At 40.3% G+C, this 13,849-nt stretch overlaps 1 protein-coding gene across 4 annotated transcripts; it reads right to left on the bottom strand.

Annotated features, from left to right (window-relative positions):
* Positions 1-2,231: 2,231 nt before the first annotated feature.
* On the bottom strand, positions 2,232-13,541 carry khdrbs1b (KH domain containing, RNA binding, signal transduction associated 1b). 4 transcript variants are annotated; one of them, XR_014118817.1, is made up of 11 exons: positions 13,259-13,541; positions 11,171-11,292; positions 9,878-9,994; positions 7,442-7,588; positions 6,875-7,014; positions 6,563-6,776; positions 6,364-6,431; positions 6,170-6,228; positions 5,769-5,961; positions 3,673-3,739; positions 2,232-3,102 (listed from the first exon to the last, which is right to left on the bottom strand). XR_014118817.1 is itself a non-coding variant. In XM_081703299.1 (10 exons), exons 2-10 carry the CDS (start codon positions 12,366-12,368, stop codon positions 5,855-5,857), a joined length of 1,005 nt encoding a protein of 334 aa, XP_081559425.1. In that variant the 5' UTR covers positions 12,369-12,410; positions 13,259-13,541; the 3' UTR covers positions 4,703-5,854. The 4 variants fall into 4 exon arrangements, 2 of the variants coding, with proteins under 2 accessions (XP_081559425.1, XP_026882331.1); XR_014118818.1 differs by lacking the exons at positions 2,232-3,102; positions 3,673-3,739 and adding an exon at positions 3,889-4,479; XM_081703299.1 differs by lacking the exons at positions 2,232-3,102; positions 3,673-3,739 and adding an exon at positions 12,338-12,410 and having other exon boundaries at positions 4,703-5,961.
* Between the last annotated feature and the right edge of the window lie 308 nt (positions 13,542-13,849).

Raw genomic sequence — 13,849 nt, 5'->3', positions numbered from 1 at the left:
ATTATTTGTTGAAAAGACCTCCACCAGCGTTCAAGCGAACGACAGCAAGCAATTTGATTTTTCCTCAGGCAACGTTAAAGTTTAAAGATTCCTGCAGGCCTTGGTTTGTGCCATATACAATATATATACAGTACCTGTCAAAAGATTGGACACACCTGACTGTATGTATGCTTTTAATAGATAGAACTGAATAAAGGCATTTTAATCTAATGGATTATACTTAAACTTGTTTCCAAGAAAAAATATAAATAATAAAAATTGATATCCTATGTATGAAATGATTTACTGATTTCTTTATTTCCGCCCAGTGGCAGCCATGGCCAGTTACGCAGAGGTGTCATCACAAAGCAGCATTTGCTAAAGCAAAATTTATCGTTGCACGTTTAAGAAATACGTTATATACATTGTCTAGTTATTTTATTCCTACACTCGCACGCTCAAAGTACAAACATACTAACGCAGCTAACGTGCTGCTTCCAAAGATTCCACGGCTTAATCTTTACGTTTCCACGGAATGATGAAATTTCAGTAGTCAGTCAGAATACGCCTGAACCATTAAAGTTCAACAACTTCTTTGGGCTGAGCAACTAAATGAAATAAACACGTTCATATACCCTCGTTGTTGATACTTTTTACAACGTAGTGACAATTTTTTACTGCGTGGCTGCTCGGATGTTTGTGTGTTTGTGTCACTGGAGTTACATTTACAGTTCTGTGTATTTGGTTACTTTATGCAATTTTTGTAGGCTGTATCTAGGCTTTCTCACTTGCACCCATATACTAAAAAATGACACACACACACACCCCCCCCCTCACCCCACCACCACCACCACCGAAAACACATTCCTGTGAAACGCATGAAAGGGCAGCGCGCGCGCGCGCGCTGCAAGAGCGCAAGAAAGGAAAGGACGCGTACAGTGGATCTCGTGACATCGGCAATTTTTTCTTCTTCAGTATGTGAAGAATGTGGTAACAGAGCTGTTCTGCCAAACCACGTTAAACACACTGACTCAGCCCGCTGCAGTCAGCCCCTTGGGTCACGCATGTACAGCGCACAAGCTCATCACACACACACACACACACACACACACACACACACACACACACACACTAACAATAACAACGCACACACATTCATTCTCATTTCTGATGGTATACATGGATTCATTAACTTCAGAAAGATGGCCTCAGTGTTTTGCTTTCCACAGCGCTCTCCAGTTTCCCTTCAGCAGAAACATAAATGCGTTATGTCCATTATCTGCGGAGCCCGTTCACAGACTGGGCTCACCGCCTGCTCACACAAACAAGGCTCCAGTTGTTCAGTGGAGCTTGAGAGCTCGTTAATGCTTATTAAAATCCGCGTGTGTGGCATCGACCAGAATAATGGAGAGCCCCGCTTGCTGGTCAGTAATCATCACAATCTCCACCACTGGATTGACATACTGATCGTCAACATTAATTGCCTGTAACGAAATGCCCACTTTCACGGGGGAGATGTCTATCAAAGGACATTGAAATATCCGTGTTCGTTAATTCTCAGTTTTAGTAGAGCTGCATTTGATGTGACTAGTAATAATGCCGTTTATGTAAAGACTGAAATGTTAACCAGAATATGTATTAATCATTAATACACGTCATGACAGAGGTGTTTTGTGCCACAACACAACCTGTTATTTGCCTCAGAGACTGCGTTTCCAGGTTTATTTAGCACTGATGCTTATGAAACGTGTTTATTTCCTAAGTATCTAAATGAGTTCTATTAAATGAATTTTTAAATCATTAATTTTTAACAGTGATGTCTGGATCCAAGTTTCACTAGTGAAACTAGCGCAGAACCTAACAGAATGCAAAATGCAATGTTCACACATGTGCGCGAGGAAAGACGCCTTAGCTCAGACCAGTAATTGCTGTCACAGCGCTACACTTGTTTAAAGGGAATAAAATCACTGGTGTGTATTTATAACACCAATCCTCTTCCCCAAAAGGGTAAGGGATTATTCTAGCTCAGTGGAGCTACAGGCCCTGCTAACACTGTCATATTGAAATTGAGACTTACTTTTATTAAAGCCAGCAGAGTAACACTGATGTTTCCATTTCTTGAGTGAGCTGAAGCAGAGATGACCACAGACCAAGAGAACACAATAACACCAAGAAAAATCCTATACAAATGTCCCACTTGGTTTCAGCAAACAATCCTTTCTACTGTGTGGGAGTCAATGTAATCCCCAATGTAGATGTTCAATAATTTATTATTAAATTGTTCATAAAAACCTCATACATACAATAAAGCTTAAGGCACACCTTTACATTTTCAATTGTACACACATTAATCTACCTGCAAAACAGCTGAAGAGGCACAAATCCCTAACCCATTCAAAAGGAAATCTTTGGTGTAGTAGAGCAAAAATGGAAATCAACATGGCAACTTGAGTGTAGACAGATCCACGGGTGTGCCTGCTGCTTTGAGTGTGCACGCCCCCAGGTGTGAGACAGGAGGATATCGTGCCATTATCTGAGGTAGATAAGAGAATGAATAAATGAATATGTGGATCGTTTGGTTTTTCTCCTTAGAGAAAACTGCCATTGCCATATAGATTTTGGGGTGGGTCACCAACAAAAAAAAAAATTACAATGGTCATTTTTAGGACAGTGTAAAATCTATGAGGACATAATGATAGGAACATAAATGAAACAAGTACATTTAGAAAATGTAACACCAGAAGTAAAGATAGAGATGGATAAAGTGAGCGAGCACAAGCACATTAGCACAAGCTCCAGGACAACACTCTAGGACAAGTAAGCTCTTTTCTGCTCCAGTTCAATAACTGGTTACATCTGCATGCTTTGGCAGCAGGGCTGCATTGATTTCCTTCCTCTTCCCTTTTTAAGGTGTGATGCGATGCACTTTCCTAGGGCTCCACTTTGGCCTTCGTGAAAGCGTTCCAACAGAAGTCGTATTTTACTCCATCTCTGCAGTCTTGTGCTTGCCTCCATATAGAGGTGAGGTTCAAAAGTTAGAACATCTTTAGCACAAATCAAGAGTCTTCCATGTAGGAGACGTGCGATCAAGTCAGCAAAAGTGACCAGGAAAGGTTCCGATAGCTGCAAAACAAACATGAAGCCTTCAGGGGACTCTGCACGGCTGGATTATCCTCTTAACACGCATGAGTCAGCACCGGGCATTCACTTTATTATTACAAACACCTACACCCACTGGTCTCTTTATTACCTACACCTAACTACAGGTACATTTTATAGGTGTACCATTACATCTGTGGTCCATCTGCCTGCACACAACCCTTCATCTCATTAATTACTGGCCAGAACCACTGTTGACCAGTTATATTATTTGGGTGGAAGACTTTTCTCAGCCCAGCAGGGATGCTAAGGTGGTGCTGGCATGGTAGTGGGTGTTACTCTGGTGAAAGTATATCAGGCACAGCAGTGTTTCTCATATTAAGGTCATTGCTGGTTTGATGCTGGTCTGTCACCCAAAATAGCCATCAAACAGAGGTCCTATGTTCAGAAACTAACCACTGAACACAGCAACAGATGTGCCAATTTGCAACAATTTACAAAGTAAGTTTCCTAATAAAGTTAGTAGTGTATGTTGTTTAGTTCTCTAGTCTAAGCATGAAAGTATTATAATACAAATTTCTGAGAACAACTTGCCTGAGAAAAGGGAACAAGCACATGTAAACCCCCGATTCCAGGCCTGGAACTCCTGAAGAACCATTCCCTAAGGGAAGAGAAGAGATTCTCAGAACTCCACATCATAACATATGACCACAGTGCAGTGCAAAAAGGACCATATGCAATCTAGTAGTCATGGGTCATGCAACTCAAGCTTTTCAAGAGCTTCTTGTTAAAGGCATAGGAAATGTTTAACACATTAATTTATACACTGATTGTGCAAAAAAAAGGGAAAAAAAATGTAGCAGCAGCATTTCCTGCGGACACAAATACAGACTCAGTACTGAAGACTTTTAGCAAGAGTTGCATTACAGGTCTGATCTAATATGTTAGTATACCAACATTTTGAAAAATACATATGTATTACAGTGTATTTGAGTAACCTTTTTTCTATTACTTTTATTTTTGTGACTGGTATTTAATTAAATTACACGACAAGAGGTTTATGGAAATGTAAAACATAACACACTGGCCATGTACAAATTTAGGGTTAGAGCTACCTTTTCAATGCTGTACATAAGGTTTAGCACTCCTTTCCTTTTCGCAACCATTACTTTCATTAATAAAAGCAGTATCAAACTTGACATATAAAGCCTGGAAGCTAAACCTTATTAAATTCAGTTATTTCAAGCTAGTCAATACATTTCCCATTGTGAGTAAGACCAAATATAAAATGTCATTCAAGAAAAGTTTTATACATACCCAAGCACCCAATGCTTAGCTGTCTAAAGACATTAGGAAGCTATCCGGGTTATTTTAAAAGGCACAGGTCTTACCTCTAGGGTCCTTTTTAAGTATAAAAAGAGAGAAAAAGATTAAAGTTGTGCTTTTTATTATCAAATGAAACACTTTAAACACTTTAGCGTTGTTTACGTCTCCAATCTACATGCAGTTTTAAATTTAAAATCTCTTTTGAAGATGAAGAAAAAGTTAAGGTAATTAAAGGTTATAAGTTATTTAAAAGGGCATTTCAGCTTTTATAATGACAGAAAAGGAAAAATAAACCAGGTTAAAGTTTCATAAAAAACAAACTAGGCTTTATTGACAACTGCTGCAAAACATTTTTTGGACAAATTTAGTTACCTATTTAGGCAAGCTTACACACGTAGCATTCTGCATTTTATGGAGACTGTACAGAGACTAAAAGGCAGTACGTACAGTTTACGCGATTTTGTTTTTTTAATCTATGTACAAAAGACTTGGATTTAGCTGCAGTATCCCTTTACATTATAAAGAGATGACCCTTGTAGAGATTGTTGTCCAAATCCTTCTTAAGCAGTTGCATGCAGTTTATATGACATAATATCCTCCATGAAAATCTGACTTATTTTATATTTTACTTTTTTTAACTTTTTTTTTTACATAAGTAGCCAAACACTAGTCATTCTACAGAACAGTTTTGAAAGAGCCATGACTTATTTTAACAAATTAAGGATTTGAGGACAGTCCATCTCAACAGCGTCTAATAGGGCTATATTTCAAAACTCTAAAATATAGTGAAAAATATTGAAGCCTAAGTCTAAATTTACATGTTTTAAGACTATTTAAAACAAATAAAGAATAAATCAATGGTTGTTGACAATGTCATTAAAGAGACTTTTCCCTTTCCTTAATTACCGTTCCTTACATTACATAAAATAAATGATCTGGTTTAATGGCCTTTTGATTTCCTAATATTGAGCAGAATTTTGAAATGTAGCCTAAATGGGAATCTGCAACTCCACCTCTATAGATTCTTTTAAAAGCAACACAAATTAAAGTGGTGTCCTAAGATACACAACAGGTTACACAGTTGTTAAGCTTTGACATGTTTAAATTAAATATATTTATCCAACCACTAAGGAAAAAGACACAAAAAAATCTATCAACAACGCAAAAAAGCAAAGAGGAGAGGAGGAGAGAGTAGCAATGTAAAACGTAAAACAAAATAAAAACAGCTTTCCGTTTTTAAATATCTAAACACTTTAAATCCATCTCAAACTTTCAATTCTTGAAGCTTTCGGATGCTGATTTGTGGAGTTTCACTTTAAAAAATGTCCGGAGTAGAAAAACGAAAACAAAAGACGGTCAATTACTTTTGTCTGGGTTGCTTAAAGCGTGAGCTGCCGTGGGAGACAGTCGTCATGGTGACACATTATGGATGACGTTCTGCTTGACGAGTTCAGTATCGTCCATAGGGGTGTTCCCTGTATGCACCCTTGGTTTGTCTCTGAGCAGGAGCCTTCCCGGCAACAGAAGTCCTCTGTGTTCCATTCCAGTCATCTTGAGCTGCACACACACACACACACACACACACACACACGACAGATATACACACAACAGATATACACACAAATACACAGTGCATACTCCGTAAACCTGAGGAATGAGGAACTGCTAGTTTCAGCTATACTACTTGAATTCATTAAAAACAATACATGTAATACACGCAATAGAACTGTAATACATGTAATAGACCTTATACAATAATACATACCATAACTCTCATACCCCTCCTGAGTCTCCCCATGTCCATAGTCATAGTACTCTGGTTCTCTGGAAGAATTGATGCACAATGCCAACACTTAAAAAGCAAGTTAAGGCTGCCAAGTACTATTCTACCGACACTAAACTACAGCGGGCTAGTGGAACTCTCCCTGGGACAGAAGAGGAGGTGCTGTTTTAACTTACGCCTGCGGTTGACTGTAGTAGCTGTCATAAGACTCGTAGGCTGGCTCGGTGTAGCTCTCGTCATAGGACTGGGGCGAGAAAGAAACACAGTTGCTGTGTTAGTATATCTCTGCATTGAGCATGTACTTATAAATCTTTAGACCTCACAGAGGAGAACGGAGCACACACAAAGTTTCAGCACATTTGGCGGGCTCCTTACATATTCCTCGTACGTCTCCTGGGCAGGAGGCCGTGGAGGTGGAGGGGGCATGCGCTGAGGTCCAGGGGCAGGGGCACGGGCACGGCTGGCTGTGGCCCCTCGGGTCGGCTGGGCTGGTGGACCACCTCGGCCTGCAGGGGCTCCCCTCACTACTCCCCCCCTCGCGGGACCACCACGAGGAACTCCGCCACGCAGTGGAGGCATGCCCCGCCCCCTGAAACGGGAGTGGATGAACAATCCTCAGCATCACAAATGACACTTTACGTTGCATTACAGTGTGTATGTGTGTGTGTGTGTGTGTGTAAGTTATACCTGGGCGCAGCAGTAGGGGGTGGGTGCACTCCACGGCCCCTGACGAGTGGGCCCCCTCGGCCCCTGGCTCCGTGATCCTGATTTCCGTTCAGATAGCTCATCTCCATGAACTGCTCCTGGCAAATTTCATCCATCATGTCCTGCAGAACAAACACAAAGTGGGTGGGATGTGGTTTAGCCACTTAGCCAACATATTACATATGAACACAAGAGAGACGAGCCTGAAGAGCTATTAACAGTGACAGCGGGGGAGGGGCAAGAAGACACAAACCCTGCACATGAAACAATCAGGCATGAGGATTAACGCAGTTACAATCACAGCCCATAATCAAGAGCGAATAATGACTGCCGCTATGTAAACGTAACTGCCGCATGGCTAAGAGAGGACCGCATGAAAGCGATTTATCAGATTAAATATTAATCTGTAGCCGAGGGCAAAGGGAGCCAAGATCTAATTCAACAATGTACGCAGGTAATCAGCGTTAAACAATGACTTCTTTGGGTCTGCATGCTGGGAAAGCCAAAGCCTCCTGTGCTGTAGGTCAGAGGCTTTGATCTGATGCTTACTGGGAACAGGAACTTCTTAATCTCCTCCATGGCATGGGCCATGCGCAGGTAAGCCTCAGGCGCAGGTGCGAACACCTCGATGAACACGTGCAGCTCCATGGACAGGTGGGCGTACTTGGGCTCCCCGCTCCTTCTCAGCTCCTCCTCCTGAAAGAATGAAATCCAAACATTTCTCAGGCCCTAAGAGCAAGTAGTTCCTACAGCCTGACGAGGCTATAACGTTGAAAATCTGCGCCAATTTCAACCAATTACCATGATCAGGGGAAGAGGACTGCTAAACGGTAATAAGAAAAGCATCTGCTTACGAGTTTGTGGTGGCACAATTACTCTGCCAACAGACACATGAAACAGAATAGCAGATAGGCTGCTCTCATGTTGCGCAGGACTCACAACTTCCACATCTGACCCTAGCCATCTGTCCAGAGTTAGCACAGAAAATTCACTAGTGAACATAATGCCTTCATTTGCAGTAAATTCATTTCAGCTAGAAACATTTGAAAATGTATTCCTTGTGTTTATTTGATGCAACATTTCCCACTTTAAATCCTTGGATGCATGTTGCAGCCTCACTGCCAAAATAAGATTCTGTAGGACCAAAATGCATAGGAACAGTTCTTATTTAACTGAGCAACTGACTGTCCGGTTAAAATAAGCCAAGTTCCTGTCTTCACTGTAAGGCAGTGAACAGTTGACAGTAAAAATAATTCCAGCCTAGATTCTACAGTATAGAAAAAATGGATGAAATTACAAGTTTCAGTCTCTCGTGCAGATCCTGGAAATAAATAAATGTTTCGCATGATCGTTAAATTTAAATTGTTGTTTTTAAAAAGTAAAAATTGAAAATGACTGAGCTCAGTAGTTCCACATACTGAAAAATTTGACCAATACATTTCACAATTTTCTGCCGCAGAAATAAAAAAAAAATTTACATTCACCACTGGAAAGTACTATATTTACCACTGTAAAGACAAAATTAATCACAACCTACAAGTCTCTAGTTGACATATCCCAATACATAGAATCCTGGAGCAGGATTTGGATGCCATTTGCACAAGAGAACTTTTCCACTGGGAAAAATGTCTGTTTGTATTTCAGCACTGAATGCAACTTCTGTGACTGAGATGTAATGGGCTTGCTTTTAGCCGTGGTAAACAGCACGCTCCTCTAACCTTAAAGAGCGTCGGAATTCCAAACGCTCACAGTGGTGTAGATCAGACTTTGAAATGTATGTGAAGTACAAAAATCTTCTGATAGCTTCCTTTTAACTTTGGATTTTTAACAAAGTGAATTTTATAATATATTATGTCTACTGACAATATGTGGGTTGCAATAGTTCAGACAGCCTGTGTTTAGGAAAACAGGCAGGAATACATTCGCAACCATGCAGAAAGTCATTTTAAAGTCCACACAGACTGCCTCTACATCACAAATATAATATTTTTACACTGCTACTTAAGAGAGATGACTAATGAGACCATTAAACCTGGTGAACAAGGAACATAAAATTTGGGAAAGTAATGGAAGACAACTGAAGGTCTTTGCATGTGAGGTCAAAGCTGGGGTGCTTGTACTGCTTCTGCAGGTGACCTTGTGTCTTCGGCAACAAATTGCTAGACAATGTTGTGGAATACATTAGCTATAGTAAGCAGTCTCCTTTTAGAAAACTAAATAGTCAGATTGTCCTAACAAGATGAGGCTGCTTGCTTAAGCAGTAATTTTTCTTTATGAAGTGCAATAGTATAATCTCAGTTTAGAAAATAATTGTCAAATTGTCTTAATCATGCAACACTGCATGCTCGGCTAATAGTATATACACGTATACATACATGCATATTTTACATCAAGCTGACAAAAAATTACTAGACTACTAGACTGCTTGTATGAAACAAGGAAAGTACACTACCTCAAATTGTGGGGGTTTCAAGTTACATAGATGGACTTTTATTTGAGACAAAAAATGCATTTCACACTTACCAAGGCTCAATTAAATAAAGGCAGCAGACTGATCAGGTCTTCAGGTCTGACACTTAGCTACACAACAAAGTGCTCTTCATACTAGTCTCTGATTTGGTTAGCAGAAACATGTTTAGATGACCACCACTCAGCTCTATAATGAGTTGGGGGGGGGGAAACCTTTCAAGCACTTCTTTTTCTTGCAGAAAACATTCTTCAACCATTCAATGCTCATATTTTCATTTCAGCCATTCTGAGAATACACAGACTAAAACTTTTTGGCAATGCATCCTACAAGTTCTTAAAATTGTACTTTCTATGGTCTCGCATGTTTCCCCAGTGTTTCTAGAACGGTCCCTGCCTGAACCATTACAAATGCATGAGATCTCCACGTGCACGGATGCATGAGATCATTCAGGCCCTGTGGCACACTCCAACAAGAAGCGGCCCTCGGACATCCCACAGCGTCTGCGAGCCGTTTACCTTGGCTTTGTCTCGCATGGAGCCTTTCCCCAGCACAGAAATCTTAGCGCCCGTGTCCTCTTGCAGTCTCTTGATCGTGTTCCCCTGCGGCCCAAGAATCTTCCCAACAAAGTTAAACTACAAAAAGCAAAAGGCAAGATGAAAAGTTAAACTTGGAGCATGAAGAAAGCTGCAGTGTTACACTCATCTGAACTGTTATATATATATATATATATATATATATATATATATATATATATATATATATATATATATATATATATATAGAGAGAGAGAGAGAGAGAGAGAGAGAGAGAGAGAGAGAGAGAGAGAGAGAGAGAGAGAGAGCGAGAGAGAGAGAGAGATTATAACTCATTATTAAATAATATTTTAATCTTGGTGATTAGGGCAAGATTAGACACAATGGAAAACCAATCGTTGGCTCTGCAATAAACCTAAACAGGATATAAGCATGTTCAATAGTCTTGAGTAGCCACTGTTTGACAGTATAGTTACTCCATGGAAATCAACGGAACTTAACAAGAAGAAACTTCTGTGTTTCTGATGAGACACTTCAGCTGATCTGGTACTGCAGTCTATGACATGAACTCAATAACTCTCAGTAAGACCCTGGGCAAGGAGCGTTCCAAAACAAAATAAACTCCGCTTCAGTTCTGAGCTGGAAAGGGATAGTTTTTTGTGCGAATGAAAATACAACTGGGAATATAGCCTGTGCTTCTGTTAATACAACCTAAATGAAAAGAATTCCAGCTGCATGACTAAAAGGGTGGAAAGACTAGGAGGAGGGAAAAAAACAGAAAAGAAAAGAATATAACACAGAGCAAACACAAATTTGCAGGGAACTGTGTAAAGTCACAGCACTGTAAAACATTAGGCACAAAGTTTTAAACAGAATATCAAACCACTGTTGACAAATCCTGGTCTTGGAAGTATTGCTTAAACTTGATATGAATTGATATTATATTATATGATGTGTTTATTCGTGTTTTCAGAGAAAGGACAGCAGTGAAGAGTGAAGTGCAGCGTCAAAGGGAAAACACCACTAAGCCAATGCAATGAGAGGAAGCTATTTATGTATTTGACAAGTTCATACATATTTCTTATCAGACATTAGTTCAAGATGTGCCCCCCTACTCTTCCATATAGTAATAGTTCATCACCCATCAACTGATTACATGTAACACCACTCACTGAATTAACTGCCAATCCATACTTTGCAGAAACCGTTCTACCACTTTACACAGACAATTTTAATCTCATTAGGGCTCCAAGACAACAGCGTGTGCCACTTACCTTTGGGTATTGTTTGACAGGTATAAGGACCCTTTCCTTCAATTTGATATTCTTCGTTGTAAAGAGATCCAAATAGGTTTCAGTGTCTTTTTCCGTCTCCTGTTTCTGAACCCTCTCAATTTCTGAAAGAGAAAAAAGACAATTAGCACCCTCTCAGCCACGGCTGTCACAGTTATTTGTAATCCATTTTACAGTATTCTGAGTGAGAACACACACTGAAATCACAGCTGCTGAGGTCCTTAAACAGAATATGTGAGCTTTGATACAAGGAAATAGGATACTTTCATCTGCACTGGCAATCAGAGTAACAGTCTCATACTGATCAATAAGTCATCTCAATTGTTCTGGAAGACACTTAAAATAAACAGTATACTTTTTCACTCAGAAATCAAGAAAAACAGATAAACAGATAAGAGGGTCAGAGCCTGAGAAAGGCTGAATGCTAGAAGTACTAATAACATCTTTAGACATTCTCAAGAAAGCAAAATGCCAGAGGCTAAGGCTGTGAGTACTATTTCATCTCAGCATAAAGAACAAACTCTGCAGTCATTCCTTCTGCCCCAAGTCACAGCAGTTATTAGCTCCGCATGACCTGAGTCTTCCAAGGAAGTGTACGTTACTCTGGAAAGCACAAGTGTCAATACATGCCATATCTTAGTTAATGACAGAACAAGAACTGAATATGCATGCGCCAGTTTGATTAGATTGCTCAATCAATCCCAGCAAAATCACAAAGAATTTTCTAGACAACAAATTGGCATTAACCCAACCACTGAGAAAGCTGAAATATAATGATCACATACGTTTTGAATCTATTATTATTATTTTATTACATTGTTCATTTCATAACAATGACATGTAGTTTATAAAGAGTTGTCACAAGTAATCCCTTTAAAAACATAATCAAGAACTACGGGTACCAAAACCCAATGAGTAAACGGACTCAACAGACTGGATATTTCTGCGGGGTTAATGCAAATGCTGAATAACTGATCGGTGGCACATGGAAAAACAAGCCCGTTACATGTGGAATTACATTATCCGTTACAGCCCTGTGGGCAGATCTAAACCATCTTGAGGAACAGAACGGGTTTGGTTTAAGGGATACATTTCCTGTTGGAAAAAGAAATCATACTTGATAATCATATTCAGCGCTGAACGACTAACCTTTCCAAACCGCACAGTCAGGACGGATCATCAGAACCACATACACAGTCAAACTAAAGCTAGCAAAGTTCTCCTGCAATAAACAGAGAATAATCCGGTGAATCCCAGAAAAGAAAAATAACGGACAAGCAAAATAGAGCTTCATGCCCAATTGCAAGACTGGGTTAACAGTTCCGTTAACATTTATGCAAGTTAGCTACCAAGGAGTTTCCACATTGATGTAGATAACGCCCCTTTTCGGGATCTCCGGTATTGACTTTAACAGGTTTTAACATTTTAATAACACTGAAAAAAATGTAGGCGCTTCTGTAGGCGATACGAATACGATTTCAAAACATCAACCTCGCATTTAGGATGACAGGCAAAACAAAGGTGGTAAACTAGCCAGCTATCTAGTGCGGGAGCAAGCGACGGAGACAAAACTCCCCGACGTGCCGCAACTGTACAGCCGACCAACACTCAAAAGTCCGCGGTAGCCAATGCGCCGGCCAGCAAGGCGAACTTTCAGACATTAAAACGTTAACCTGCTGTTTGCCTCCGACACTGTTATGTGACTTGGAAGTTAAGGAAAGCGATTTACCACGTGTCGGGTGCCAAAATCAAGGTCCCAGCTGCTGTCTGACCGTACCTATCCAGGACACTCGCTGACCAAAACTATCCAGGACACTCGCTGACCAAAACTATCCTGGACACTCGCTGACCAAAACTATCCAGGACACTCGGTGACCAGAACTATCTGGCCAGCTTCATTCAATACTAGTTTAAAACGCACGCCCTCTGTCCTGGAAGCACCATCCGATATTATTTTACCCCCAGGGAGAAACCCGTTAAACCGACAAAACAGTAATCCCTACATAACCGCAAGCAGTGCGGACTGATAACTGCCCGTAGGAAAGAATATAAACGAGAGACGGAATTTACCTGCAGAAATAAGTTTCATTGCATGTATGAACGATGAGTCTAAGCTGTCTCTCTCGGCAAGGAGCTGCGGGAGGTACTTGCTCTCATTCTCCATTTTGAGTTGGCGAATAAGTTAATAAAAAGCAATCTAGCTCGTCAAGAGACCTCGACTGGAGAGCGAATCAGTGCTAGTCCAGAGACGAGACTACGGAATATCCACTTTCCGGGGTTATATGCTGCTTTGCATCGACAGCGTGGTGCAATAGCGCAGCTCCCCGACGCGCGGCGCGTTGGAAATGGAAGAACAATGAGCGACGCGACGGGCAAAAAGCGAGATCTGCGGGCGGATGTGACGTCACAAACAACCCGAACCTCTCCATAGGACCGCCCAGTCTGAAAGTTTCTGACCAAGGTAATAATAAAGAAAAATGATTATATGTACAGTTTGATCCTTTTTATGGGTGTCTTTTTTCATTCACTTAGGTTGATAAAATAAATATAATAATTAAAAACGTGAACTCATTTTTGATTATTACTTAATTATCTAATCTCGTTTTTGGATTAAATACACTATTCAAAGAAAGTGACTTTAGATCAATATTTATTGGGGTT

The sequence above is a fragment of the Electrophorus electricus genome, chromosome 2 (assembly GCF_041902795.1).
Source record: "Electrophorus electricus isolate QZ-2024a chromosome 2, ASM4190279v1, whole genome shotgun sequence".
Classification (NCBI taxonomy): Eukaryota; Metazoa; Chordata; class Actinopteri; order Gymnotiformes; family Gymnotidae; genus Electrophorus; species Electrophorus electricus.
The sequence above is the reverse complement of the archived record's forward strand: the minus strand, read 5'-3'. Positions and strand labels throughout refer to the sequence as shown.

What these genes read in the sequence shown, in the direction of transcription:
- khdrbs1b (XM_027026530.3), bottom strand. Translation starts at nt 13,352, where the DNA reads ATGGAGAATGAGAGCAAGTACCTCCCGCAGCTCCTTGCCGAGAGAGAC. An exon ending in AATGAAACTTATTTCTGCAG is followed by an intron (nt 11,293 to 13,258) that starts GTAAATTCCGTC and finishes TTTCTCTTTCAG; the next exon opens with AAATTGAGAGGGTTCAGAAA. An exon ending in TACTACAGTCAACCGCAGGC is followed by an intron (nt 6,229 to 6,363) that starts GTAAGTTAAAAC and finishes CAATTCTTCCAG; the next exon opens with AGAACCAGAGTACTATGACT.